Source organism: Myiozetetes cayanensis, unplaced genomic scaffold, assembly GCF_022539395.1.
Source record: "Myiozetetes cayanensis isolate MyiCay16 unplaced genomic scaffold, myiCay2020 scf14, whole genome shotgun sequence".
NCBI classification, from domain to species: Eukaryota; Metazoa; Chordata; class Aves; order Passeriformes; family Tyrannidae; genus Myiozetetes; species Myiozetetes cayanensis.
In genome coordinates, this window is record NW_026087048.1 from 6,489,260 (window position 1) to 6,503,654 (window position 14,395).

Genomic DNA, 14,395 nt, shown 5'->3' on the forward strand with positions numbered 1-14,395 from the left:
ATGCTCGCACTCAGCTGAGTTTTGTTTGCTTATAAATATGCATTTAATGATTGGTTATTTTCATGTTTAAGTTGTTCACTGGCTAGGGTAGTATACCTGCCTTATACCCCTGAGACACCAGAATCATGATCCCTCACATCACAATAACAAAAAGAGATATTTTTGTTTCAGTTCTCTAATTTTGCACAATTTGTTTGTTGAAACACAAACTGGAAACCATCTGTAACGTCTCCTAAAATAAGCATCATCCTCATTCTCTGAACCTCTCCAGCTCCTGTTTATTTGGTAAACAGGACCTCTAAATGCACATCCAAGGCATCCCATGGTCCTATTATACTATCAGTGCTTGGCAGCCTTTACTTAACTTTGTAACCTTAGAAAAGACTTGTCAATGAGCCAACTGTGTTAGAATCATCACAGTCAGTTAGAAAATTTTGCTGTTTTCCTTTCTAGAGTTAATTATGAGTTAGCAGCACTTGTTTTTGTAGAGAGGTTTGTCTCCATGAGGGAAAGTGTTCCTGATGCATTTGACATTAATTTCTGTCATAGTGTTTAAAAGGCTTTATTTTAGTAGGTGTCTAGGGATTTAGTTCCAGAATTCCCGTTATCCTAATTGGTTTAGCAGGCTGAAGCAACTCAATGCACTTCCAGGCAATTATTTCACCCTTCAGCTGCTGGCATCATACTAAAGGAAATAGATTATGTCATTTGTGTGTTCCCAGAAATTTACCTTGTAGCTGTGCCCTGGTATCAGGAAATCAAGTGTCTAAATAATGAAAATTGTTGCAAATTGCAGAAAATGACAGAGGTTCCATCATCAGCCAGTGTCACATCTCGGTTTATGGGGCTTCCTTTTCAAGAAGTGGATAACACAAATAAAATAGCAGTGACCTTGATTCATCTTCCTAATGGTACTATCACTGAGGGAGTGAAGGCCAGAATTTTGATGCTGTTTGTATATTAGTTTTAGAGGAAATGCATTCCTGGCTGCAATGTGACAAAGAAAATGCTTCAAGAATGGGACCCGGAGGCTAAAAATAAGGATTCCAGTCCTGGCATTGAACACTGTCTCAGAGTAAGTGGAAACTCAGTGTTTTTTGGTGTCTAATTTAAAGAGATACTGATCATGCTAAAGTTGTGACCATTAATATTACTGGTGCTTCAGAGCTGCAGAGTTGTTCTTTAAAATATTGAGTGGTACTTTAAGGATGGCTGACCTTTGCAACCACAAAGTGTGATGTGTTGTGTCCCATGGAAGGGACTGATGAAGATCCTGGGGGCCCTTGTTCCCAGCTCTGTGATTCGATTTTTGGCTGTCTGAAGATGTGTGCAGGTGGGAGTGCATGGCCAAGAGGAGGTTGTGGTGAAGCTGCAGCCTCTGTGACAGACACAGGCAGAGCGACACAGGCAGCCCCCAGTTTGGATGGCATTTGGATGGTGGGTTGCATGTCCAGCTAATGAAGAGCTGCAGCTTGTCAACCTGCACTGAGCTGGGCCTGGGTTTTTTAAAGTAGTTTTTATTCTGTGTTTCACACACTCTGCTTTTCACTTCTGCAAGGAACGGTAGTTGGAGAGACATCTTGCCTATTGTCTTACAAGACTCCCATTGTTTCCAACTTCTTGCCACAGGACAGTGACTTGTTTTTGGAGGTGAATCCTTTAGGTGCCAGGCTCCTGCATAGCAGGTTCTACAGTAAATATTTGCTAATTTTATTTTTGATAATACGTTGCTTTTTGCTCCTGGTACAATTTTGCTTACTTTTGTAGAAAATTTATCTCTAGACTAAAGGTCACAGTGTGGATTATCTTACAGATCCAAAATAGCTGATTCTAACACATTTCTTTCTCCGTTCTTTCAAATAAATCTTTGTACTGCCCTGTAGCAGTGCTTTTTACTAATGAGAGCTATTGCCAGGCTTCCCTGTTATGGCACTTTGTTAGAAATGTGCTTAAGATACAAAAGAGGTAGCTCACTGGTGTGGGAACGCTGGGCTTTCATCAGTTCTTAGCCACTGTCAGAATTAGGATCAGTGTTTTATTTAGAGCCCAGTGATTCAGTTCAGATCCTTCTCAAGGGAGGGCTGCTCACAAGGGAAAAAAAATCAGTTTTCATAGACTTGTCTTCAAATCCCTACATAAAACACTAACTTAAAAGAACAGCAGTGTAGCTGAGATGGGGTATGAATTGGCTAGAAATTTTAAAATACAGCACCATTATAATAAGTAAGGCCAGCTGTCTTCCTTTTCTCACAAAATCTGTTTAGACATTTGTAGAATTCCTTTGTTTTGGAACAGTTTCATCATTTCTCTTCTGTAGATCCTTTGGTATGTGGATCAGACACATTTTTACCAAAAGCCTATTCACAAGCAACGGACCAACCCCGTGTTTCTAAAGAGGAGCCAATTCTCTGATTCTTTCAAAGATGTGAGCAAATTTTGCACCGTATTGAGTGGCCTTTGGCTGCAGGTAAAGAATTCAACAGCTTGTGGGAGTGCTAATTAGTGCTAATAATAACTTCAATGACCTGCCTTGGCTTTAAAATGCCTGACAGAAATTACCCTGTCCTTGAAGGACAGAGATTTTTTTTCTGTGCCTGTCTGATTAGGGACTCTCATGCCCACGTGTCTGTGTTTAGGGATCACACACAATTAACCAAGTGGGTGCATGTGTGTAGAGGAAAGAGGAGTGGGTGGTGTTGGGGAATCAAGAGATAAAAAGGCAGAAATCTCCCAAAAACACTGCACCAGAATTCCATTATTAAAGAGATTTCTCCTGTAGGCTAAATAGCCTTGTTAAATCCAGAAGTAATAATAGGAAAGCATTAGATTAGGAATTGGATTGTTCAAAATTAAACTTTATCTCTCTAATTTTGGTACTTTTTCCATGGTTAATTTGCTGAAATATGTATGAGGGTCTGAGGGAAATGTAAGCTTTAATTTGAGCAAGTACCCAAAAATCTCCTAAGTACAAAATTTTTATTTTTTCTGGCTAATAGGTTACTGATGGTGCAGAAAACAATTGTGTTTTCAAGGATATTGCCCTAGACCTTTCCAATATAAATATTATTAACACTATCCAGAACAACGAGTTACATTACTTTTTGAGCTGGAATGATAAATTAGGGTTTTTTCTGAGTTCCCTTCCTTTTGCTAAAGTGATTTTTGAAAACCAATCAAATTAGAGGAGAGGAAAGGATCTTTAAATTTCTAATAGAACCTAAATGTGATGATAGAAAGCCTGGAAAGGGAGCAGATTTATTTATTTTTCAAAATTGAGATTAAGAACTTAAACTTAAAAAAAAATTTTAAAAATACTACTCAATGGTTAGGGTGTTTAGATCCTAACTAGACATTTGGCTTCAGTGCTGCCCAAGGAACTTTAAGCAGAATTCTTCCCTATTTTGCTTCCACCCACTCACTCCTGACCTCCCGTGGTCCCCATCCTTGTCCCAGCACAGCTGGTCACTGAGTTGTTGAGTGCACAGGGAGCTTATCCAGCTAAAAAGTAGGATCACAAGAAAGAAATAGGATTATTTTTCAACTGGATCCGTTTCCAGGCTGATTTGCTACAAGAAAAAGTGTAGAATCATTCTGTGACTAAGCAGCTGTGCTGGCTCAGGGGGAGAGGCTCAGGAAGTAGCTGCACCAGTGGCCTGAGGCACTGCTGAAGTTGTTAATGTCACTAAGTGTGTCATGAACGACAGCCTTTCCTTGGACTCTAAAATGTCTACCATCACTGGGCACTGACTAAATACAAAGCACAAAAAATCAAGTATTTGAGGCCTTGTTTTTCCCCAGAGCTAGGCAAATGCAGAATATTAACTCTTTCATTACTATAAATATTTGATTTTCAGATAGATTTCTGATTTGCCGTAACTCATGTTTTTAGTCTCATTTTGGTTCTACTGTTAAATGGCATTCTAGAAAACAAAGAGCAAAGAATATTCACATTGGACTGCCTTATTGTGATCAATGAAGCTTACTCAGGAACACAGTCATGTATTGAGGGACTAACTGGCTGCACAGCAGGAGGAAAAATGTTGTTTTACTGCATTTTCCAACTACCCACACCATCCAAGAGAGTACAATACACAATGAAGGTAGAGATATCCAGGCAGTGTCAGCTCATGGAAATCCATGAGGAAATCTACTACATTTTGATGAAATAAAGGAATATCTGAAACAAAGAGTCTTCCATCTGGAAATTCCAGGGATCCAGAGTGTCCTGTAGTACAACAGCTAAGTTGTGTGGCTGTGTTTACTTTGAAAAACACAAATACAGCTAGTCAGTAGCTGAATTGTGACTTTCAGCATGTTACAGAGTAGGTGTAAAAGATTATTTAATCACTTGTTGAAGACCCAAGATCTATTTGTTTGGATTACTCTGGACTTGGTCGGGATGTCTGAAGGGGAGATCAGAAACAATGAAGTGCTGAGGTTGCAGAGTGCTGAATGCTGATCTGATGAGTGGCTTCTGAGAAGTCCTTGGAGCTCAGAGTACCCAAGCCCTGAGCAGATGCAGCCTTAACTCTCAGGTGTCTGAGAATTCTGTTCCCTTCTGCACATCAGGATGATTGTTTTCAAAATATCCAAAGTGATTACTTTTTTTTTAAAGCCAGTTAAAGAACTAACAGTGATACTTCAGAGATGGAAAGTAACTAATAACTTAATATCAGCTCTTTTGATGGTGTTCATGGGAGTAACATTTCATTTCAATGAATAGTTACATACATCTTAAGGCCATGCAGGTATCCTCAGTGGAATTAATTGACTAGAACTTCGCATTTTGTAAAGATGAAGATTTTTTTATGGCTATACATAACCTTCATAACCTAGACTGGAAGGATAGAGAAGGGCACTGAATCATAAGAGAAGAAGCAAACAAATCCAAAGTGCAAATCCTATGAATTTACTGAAATTCCAGAAATGGATTAGGGAGAAGGGGAGTGCAAATATTCCTCTTGGAACAGTATGTCGTCCTCCAGCTTTTATTTCTGTTCTCCAGCAATCTCTGTGGTAATCGTGTTAATTCCTGCTACCTAAAATTCCAGCTAGAAGAACACAATGTATTCAGCAGCCCTTCCCATTGCCATTTACTCTAAACTATGATTTGGGAGATTAAAATAGTAAGCAGCGCAACTGTCTGTTCTATGAGCTGGATCAAAGACTCTGAGTTTTGCCCATCTTGTCAGATCTGAATCTCCATTGTATTTCTTTGAGGTGATACTGGCACTTCCAAACTTTAGTGTGCCAAGAGATGTGTTCCTTGGCTGAAGTTTCTTGGAAAAGTTACAGTTCCTTTAAATTAACTTATTAAAGTAAAAGATCACATTATGGTCACAGAGCGTGTGAGAAGAGACTAAGACTGTTAAATGCATCCCTCAGGATCCTGCTGAACTCCTCTGTCCACAAAGCAGTGCAGATGTTTTTATTGGGATGTGGGTAACATTCTGGCAGAGAGGAAAGGCACACAGAGCTTTTGAAAAGAGTGAACCCTAAAGGTATCTGTGCCCTAAGAGAAATGTGAAAACCTCCTAAAACTCTGGGGGACACACAACTTGTACCGGTGTAGAATGGAGGCTGAGGGTCACCAATTCATTTGTAGTAAGCAAAATGTCATGCTTGGCACACACTCTGTGTGTTTGGTGGTATTTGAAATGATATTAACTTTGTGGCTGGAAGAAAGCCTTCAGTGTTTCTTTTTTCTGTTCTGACCTTGGTGTGCCCTAGAGAGTAATAAGTGCAGGACAGCTGGCTCAGATGGAATACTTTCTGGTGAAGGCAATGCCCAGATACTCTCCCTGCAGAGGACTGCAGGAGCCCACCAAGCCTGGGGACCACAAAGTACCTACTGCCCAGTTTGAGCAGAGGTGGCTGAATTGCATCCTAGTGGTCAATGGAAAACAGAAGAGTAACTGCAGCACTGCACACTGGAATGTTTTGTGTTGGAACCTTTTTAGAACTTTATTGGGTAAGCTATAGACAAAGATTACTAATAAAACCAGCTCATTAGTATCTCAGATTTCATAATTCTCTGATTTCATCTACTAAGTAAAGAATTATTTATGATGTTCCTTATGAAAAAAACTGTTTCCAATTAAAAGAACAAGCCTTTATTTCTTTTCCCAGGTAAGTAGAAGGTAAGCCTGATTGATAGAGAGCACAGTGGATTTTCAGATGATGTGCCAGCTGGCCTTCTGTGCAGTTTCTGATGCTGCAGAGATCCAGTACTAATGCTTTACACTGGTAGCTGAGTTCTTTATATTTGAATATTCTATGTTCCCTTCTTTCTTTGTTTAGGTCTAGACTCTAATTCTTCAGTCTGCTCTGCTCATTTCTGTACTGGCAGAGCAGGCCAGAGAATCAACTGTAACCTGGTCACAGTTCCCTCCATTTACTCTGTACTCTGGAGAGGGAAATGCATCCTCCATGTAACACCTCAGTATTTCTTGAAAACTGTACAAAAACTGCTTTGGGGTTACTTTCAAGCATCAGAGGAGACTCCATTTGTCTCCTGATTGCAACTGGTCCTTAACCTGAAAAGCAGATTTGAGGAATCCCACACAGATACAATCTGTGAAAGTCTTGTTCCTGCTGGTAAACCTCTGCTCTGGGACAGCTTCATCCAGCTCACTCTCATTTGCATAAACACATTAAATGCAATTAAGGCTGTCAGGTTTCCTTGTAGTTTAGCCAGGCACTGTTGTGTAGGTGGCAATTTATGTGTTGTCATAGACAAGCTATTTTAGTCAAGATCAGTTATGAAATTGTTCAGGTGTTTGAAAGGTCTGGAAGGTGCTGACTCCAGTGAATCACAGAAGTGATATTGCAGCATTAATAGGCATTGGTTGAGACATTGAAAAAGTGTTTAAGTAGCTACTAAGGACTTGATTCAATACCTGTAGAAGGTTTAGGGGATGAATAGTTTACAGACCATATATTTGGCACAGTAAACTGGAGGTTCAACCTTTTCCACGTGTCCTAAAAGCACTGCTAATTCATATTATTTCTTGCTCACAGTTTAGACCCTAAAAGCAATATTCTGTTTCAGTAATAGTAAACAGTTTCAGAAATACAGTAGCCTTTGTGTCTTTCTGAAAAAAATGATAAGGGTTTTAGATAGTATTCATCATTCTTACAAATGATTAAACTTTAAAAAAAATTCTTGGAAGATTGTAAGCTCTCTGGTGAAAGCATGGCCCGAATAATACCATTCAAAATATTTTGTTTGTAGTGAATAAAAGTTGCCCAAATGTTTCTGCCTTTAAAAAGAAGATCAGTTTCTCCCCTGTCCCTTCCCTTCCTAGTCAGCCCCTAAAAAGGAAACCTTGAGGGCATTGGCACTGTCATCTTCAGTTAAAAGTACAAGCGACATAAATATTAAAACTAGCACTTCTATTTCACCACAACTCTCCCCCAAAAAATCAAATGGGAATATAACAAATCAAAATAATGCCCTCTTAAAGCATGAATATAATTTCTTATCATATTTTTTTGTCTGAAAGTCCATAAAGTTTAATAATTTGTATTTTTATAACAACTTGTAAAATTCCAACAAAGATAAGTTCTGGACAAGTTTTAGTCTGAAGACAGTTACCTGGACATATATTTATTAGACAATGATTTACCTGATAAATAAATCAGAATATAATTTGGTAGTTTTCCAGTATATATACCTTTTATTAGCACAACTAAGGAACACCCACACATACCACTCCCACCCCAATCTGACAGAATCTCTAATTTGAGGGACTTTTGGAAATGCAGATTGGCAAACATAGAGATAAATCTTAATTGAGTCCTCCAAAATCCCTTATGACCCATTGCTGCTGAAAGGGAGAAAAATGATGCTTGAAAGGGTAAATAAAATCCTTCAGTCTGACACTGCATATTATTTTCAGCCTGAGAAGCATAAAGCAGAACCACAAGTGACTTAATGTATACAAGATTTTAAAATAAAAAATTTAATCTCAAAAGTGTTTCTATACAATTGTTGTCAAAGTTAGCATTAAGATATGGGAGGACATGCCAGTGTAGCAGAATTTTAGGGGCATTTGTGAAGTCCAGACACAAAATTAAACCAAACATGTGTATATGTTTTTATTTTTGTCCTTGCACCCGTTCTATCATCAGCTCCTCCATGGTTCAGTGCCTCCCTCTGTAAGTAGTCTCCATCAGTTTCCCTTACTGAGTAAAGCACTATGCCAAATTAGAAAATGCTTTTTGGAGCAAATATTTCAAAATAGCAGAAGTTTTGACAGTTTCTCTCCTAAAAATTGGTTTTTCAGACTGGACATGCTGGTTTCATTCCAGAGAGCAATATGTGTTCAAACACCTTGTCTACCCATATCCAATATTTCTAGATTTCTTTTTTGTCCTTTGTTGCAGTTGGAGTAACACCACGAAGTCTGGAGGCCAAATAGGAGCCCAAATAGAAACCAAGTATTTTGGGTATTGTTATTATATACCAAATATTATTGATAAAAGATTCAAATAGATTTTACTGGACTGGGGAAGCAAATCAGAGAATTTCTGTAGCTTTAGGCAACAACTGTTCCTAAAACTATCTTGAATTAGAAGCATTTCAGCCCCAGCAAAAGCTTTTGTTGGCTGATCGCAATGGTTATGAGTAAGGGTGTGCAATCCTGTGCAGTTAATGCTTGCTGAGAATATTAGCAGCTCTAAAAATTTTAAAAAAAATTTAAAAGGAACAAGCAAGAGAGTTGTCATAGTGATATGACTTTAAAACCAACATATTTTTCTAGAAGAAAGGCTACAAAGTGTGAAAGTGGTAATTTTTTTTTTTTTTAAATCTTGGAATAGAGACATTAAACAATTTTTTTTTTGCAAGAGCTGTATTTCACATTTGGTCTATTGCCAAAGCAGTGAACTTTAGCACCCAGGCCTGGCATGTGCAGATAGATGACCCCTTCTGTCTCTTTTGCCAGTTATTGCTTATGTTGCCAGGAAATCTTAATCATGCTGCTTGGAAGTGGCTGCTGGCCCATCCACCTGCTGCCAAGCTATTCCACTGTATGAGGATCCTGACTTACCTTCAGCAAAGAGTCTCTAAGCTCTAGATAACATATAGGAAAAAAGGTCACTGTGCTAAGGCCACCCAAGGGGACCATATGGTGTTATGAGCTACATCATCAGTATTGTACTGCTGTTGATGCAACTCTATTAATATCCCTGCAGCTCCACACGGATTGGGCTTAACTACATTTTCCAAAATGAAATGTGCACTATGAACCTAGAGTGAAACACAAAAGAGGCAGAAAAGAAAAATGTTCTCTTTAATAATGAATGTTTTTATTGATACTTATTTTCCATTAGAACTATATATATATGTTTAAAACTAACTATAACCTTCTCTAGTTTGAGAGAAAAGGAGGTAAGTAGTTAGATTGTGGTGCCATCTTACCAAGAACTGTTCTGTAAGGTCAAGTTTTTCAAGTGTCATATGAGTTCAACCACTCTTCATACAACAGTGGTCAGAAGAATGTAATGCTGAAGTCATATGAATTACAATCCTCTGGTGAATTTAAGCTCCTCATTAAGATGTTCAGTCACTTGAATTAGTAGAAAAATTGAAACTTGTTTTGTGCATGGATAGTTCCTTTGTCAGTCAAATTCCCGTTATTGTCTCTCGTCATGGGAAAAGCAAAGGGCCTTCTGTTAGACTACACTTGTATTTTGGACTCTGTAGTGAAAATCTATGGCAGAAATTATATTTGTGCGCTTTTCTACGTGCCAAAAGGAACAATAAGTAGTTTAGGTGATAGAAACTTGGTAGAATTCTGAGACTCCTGAGAGCATTGCAAAAGCTGTATACAGATACAGTGTATCTGAAACATAGCCAGTCAGAAAATGACAGCAAATAGTTTTGTAGAACTTCTATTCATATCATAACATAGATCATTAGTGTAACTGCTTAGTACCCAGGCATCTGAACTTCCAAATTCCAAGACTTCTTGGACCAATATTTTGATATGTCATAAAATTTAGCTCCTGAGTCCCTGTTTAAATGACCTAACTAGAAGTGATGTGAACTTCAACTTCAGAGGTGATGCACAGACTGCAGTGAAGTAAATGAGGAATATTAATGGTTTTTAGTCTTGTTTCTATGAGTTGTAATCATGGTGTATTTCTGCATATGAAGAAGAGGGAGAGGAAAAGAATATTTTTTTTCAATAATTTTTGGAGCCAGTTTAATTTCATAGCACTTTCTCTCAAACTGGAAGTAGGCTGGGATTACTAATATCCTGCAACCTTGTTGGCTTTAGTCTATGTTCTTCCATCATTTAATATAAACCTGAATCACACAGAATTAATGAAAACTTAAGGCACAGATTATTATTACACTGAATATGCTTCAAGGAGTTAAAATGAAGGTCTTCTCTACATTTTTACATTTAGGGTAGACTTGTAAAAGTGATATTGACCTTCCATGTCAAAGGCAACCATGTCCTCATCTTAGCTGACGTTAGCTCTCTTCCTCTGCAGTTAAAATGGCATTTGAATCTTCAGGGTTTCTTACCTTTCTCATAGTTTTTCAGCATCATGTAGAAATTATTATTTTGGTCATTTTTCAAATCTGATAGTGTATACTCTATACACTACATTTTATTGAGGAATTTTATCTAGGCTTTGGAGGATTTGATATACCAAACATACCTTTTATATCTCTGCAATACTCTTGGGGAATAAAGAAAATGTAACAGCTATTCAGGTTTCTCTGTAATCCATTCCTGTGGTCTGTGTTATATTACTAAAATGTTAGCATACCAGAACTGGATGACAACTAAGATGTTACCTTTCTCTTTTGGGCAAAAATATTTCCAGCTCACCTGCCAGCTGTGAGACTATCAAGTAAGAAGTGCTAGCTCAATAGCAGGCATTTTCATGTCAGCTGCTGGAGAACTCTGCTCTGCACAGCGAAGTGGAATAGTGGAATATATTCCCACCTAGTTTTATGTTTACAGAAGAAGAATCAAAATAAATAGGAGCTTATGTTGAAGAATTTTTCACATGCTTTTAGGAAGAATCATCTTGGCTTAACTTCAGGGTTGTTATTTTTAGGTGCTTATTTCTGGTTCCGGGATGCTGCTTTTAGATAATGAACCTTTGCCAGAAATTACAAACTTCTTTCCTTCTATATAAATGTACAAGAAAACCATGATATTTCAGAAACCCTCTGTGTTTTTTTAAAAATAACCCTGTGTGTGGTTTAAATGGAATGTTGTCTTTGCTTGGTAATGCAAATCTTGTTCTATGTAATAAAGTATAAAACAAGAACCTAAAGTATGTATATTTTATATAACTTGATGAGAATTATTTACATACACTTATCTAAATTGATTTACCCACTGCAGTCTAATTCCTATAAATCCTGATTTTGTAATGCAATTTCCTTTATTGTGCAGGTGGATACAACGATACAGAAAAAAAATTGAAGCAGAGTTATTTTCTGGGTACAAATGAACGAGTAGAACAGGCAATTGTTTGTGCTGGAATTATATACCAGACATTCATCTTTGAGAAGGCTTTGCAGACCCTTCTAGTTATACTGTTCATTGCTGCAGTTCCTGCTAAAGGAAGAACAAGGGAGCTCCATGGTGCAAGGGTATCCAGGTAAAATAAATTCAATGCTCATCAAAAGCTGTTTCCATCTGACAGCATTTAAAGGGCTCTTATGTGGAACTAAAAACTTTGCTGCCTTTCCTTAGTGAGAGGTAATGCCTTATTGTCATTTGCATATGCCATTGTGGGAAGAGAATTTACCTCCTTGGGAATTGAAATGAAGAAAAAACTCTTTGAGATTACTAAGTGTGGCCAACACACCGGAGCTGATTGAGGACAGACAGAACCAGCAGAGCTCTGCTGGCAAATCGAATGGCCATAGAAATAAGGCAAGGGTTTGAGAACTGGGAGTTCCATTATCTTCTGGACAAGGTTGGTGTGGCAAGGTTGGTGTGGCTGAGGTTGGATTGGAGAAGGATAACAAGGGAGTGAAAAATGCAGAAACATACATTAATGCAAATAGATAGTTGGAATTAGAGTTGGATTGATTTAAAATTGACAGGAGATGAGGGTCCAGGTTCAGCGTAATGGAAACCCAGGTCCTTTAACCTTGTAACTACCCTGTGTAGCAGATCTAGTTAGGCTGTGGATAGCCTCGACAAGGAAATACAGCAGCCTTTTCTTGCATTTTTAGAAATGAACCTGCTCTACTTCCGAAATCAGTCTCTTGCCTCAACATACTACTAACTGGACATATCTGCTAGTGTCAGTATGACTTGTGACTTGTGTTTTGTCACAAGGGAGGTTTTAAAGTGCAGAAACAATAAGCAAACAAGTGAAGTCCATTGATACAGGAGCCCTAGGTCATGAGGGGAAAGGCAGACGGTGAGAGTGAAGTGACTGACCTTGCTATGAACAGTGCCCCAGCTGGGGGGGTGGGGGAATGGAGCTGCATAAGGCAAGCCCTGTGACTGTGAAAGAACAGGGGTGCCACTATTTCCTCTCCCTGCCTTGTGTTTGTGTTTATGGTGAAGTAAATTTTAACCACACAGTGGAATCTGGATAGATCTGGGCAAAGATTTTATGAGATGCCTCAAACTGAAGTTATTGCTCTAATTTTTGGTTCTCTCAAAAATACAGAATTTGATCAAGGTTTCTAAACAGCTTTGTAAGGTTCACCAACTGTTAAGGATATGCAGATCTTGCTGTCTGGTAAACCAGGCCAAGTTATGGCATTGAGTGCAATTTACACTTTTTGATTCAAGGATTTTATATTGTTCAAAATGAAACCCAAGGGGAAATTTAATGTGCAGAATAAAAGAAAGGTGGTCCTGCCTCCTGTAGATTGAAATCACTGTGCCTATTGCACACAAAGTATTTTTATAGCAAATGATTTCTAAAACTGTTAATACAAATTAACATAAATACAAAACACAGCTACTGAAAGAGGCCATACTTCTGTGAATGTGCATATCTTGCTTTATTTCCAGCTAAAGAGAAAACTACATTTATCCCCTTCAGACTATTAGAAATGTGGTTAAGTAAGAAGGAAAACTCATTCTTGCTCTGTATGGCTCAATCATGAAGCCAAACACAGAGCTGTCTCTCTCAGTCACATCTGAGAGGTTTTAAGAAACGCAGTTTTGTGATGCTCTTACTCAACAGTCCCACAGGTACTGACACAATGTGCAGTAACACAAATGTATAGGCAATGCCAGTGACCAAGATCCTTCACAATATTGCTCTACAAAACATACTGCAGATGTACCTCTTTCACTCCAAGATGTTCATCCCACCTGAGATGAAAGGCAACTCAGAAAATAAAAGCTTAAACACTCTCAGATAGCTAGAAATGATTCATAGCAGGAGACTGAATCTGTTGTATAGAATACTTCCAGCCCAACAGGATTATAACAATATCACTCCAGTGTATATTTTCAAACAAATACATTTTAAAATTAGCTTCATCAGAAGTTTATTAAGGGTCACAGTACCTTAATATAGTCTCAAATGTATGGATTTCTATTGAGAAATGTTTGTTGTAATTACAAACAACTGCATTTTCCAATAAACACCGTCAGTTATAAATGCCATAGTTTAAGGGAAGATAGCACCCAAACACAACATGCTGATGATCCATCAATCAACACTACTAAATTTTTATAGCATAAACATTTAAAAAAAAAGGTTCATGATCGTTATTTATATATGATAGTATATTACCTTTTTTCTTTCCTCCATATGTGTTTGCTGAGACGATGACACAAGAAAGCCACAAAAATGAAAGAAGTTGCAAACTTTTCATTTTTTGTTCCTCTGAATGAGAGTTCTGCTAAATTCTACCAAGAGATGGGAAAAGGAAAGAATTAGCAGGGCTTTGCAAGAAATTCTTTGCCCATTAATCATTAACCCTGAATTCTCCTGTCCCCTACCCTGGATTTTCCTTTTATGGAAGTGAAAATAGAATTTGCCTGTTTTCAGTCTCTTCATTTTCATTTTATGTCACCTGCAGCAGAAATAATTTGGAACTGGATCTTCCTACCTCACTGAACAGTGCTCAGCTCTGAGTACAGAGGGCTTGAGGGCATGTGTTCTGTGAAATACTGGTAAAGGCCATGGGTAGCCAGCTCAAATTCAGTTGGTCAACAGCTCAGTCTGAACACATTGCAAAATAATGGTAAGAACTGAAGGTTAATCTAAATATTTCATTAACATAGACAAGTCTCAGCAAGGGAAGCATCAAAATTTTATATATATGAGACCCTTTCTTATTTCATTAGTAAAATTGGTATCAGATTTTGGATAATCATTAAGTGTTTCAAATTAAGTGAACATATTTTAACACATACAAAATTTAGTAATGAAGCACAAT

At 37.9% G+C, this 14,395-nt stretch overlaps 1 protein-coding gene across 2 annotated transcripts in view; it reads right to left on the reverse strand.

Moving 5' to 3' along the window:
* LIPC (lipase C, hepatic type) overlaps positions 1-13,909 on the reverse strand; it is a 54,539-nt gene extending 40,630 nt beyond the window's left edge. Inside the window, exon 1 of one of the 2 annotated variants that reach the window (XM_050309857.1) lies at positions 13,747-13,909. In XM_050309857.1, the coding sequence (XP_050165814.1) occupies positions 13,747-13,828 (82 nt within the window). In that variant the 5' untranslated portion in view covers positions 13,829-13,909. The remainder of the gene's footprint in view (positions 1-13,746) is intronic. The other variant, XM_050309858.1, reaches the window with a different exon arrangement.
* Positions 13,910-14,395: the final 486 nt, after the last annotated feature.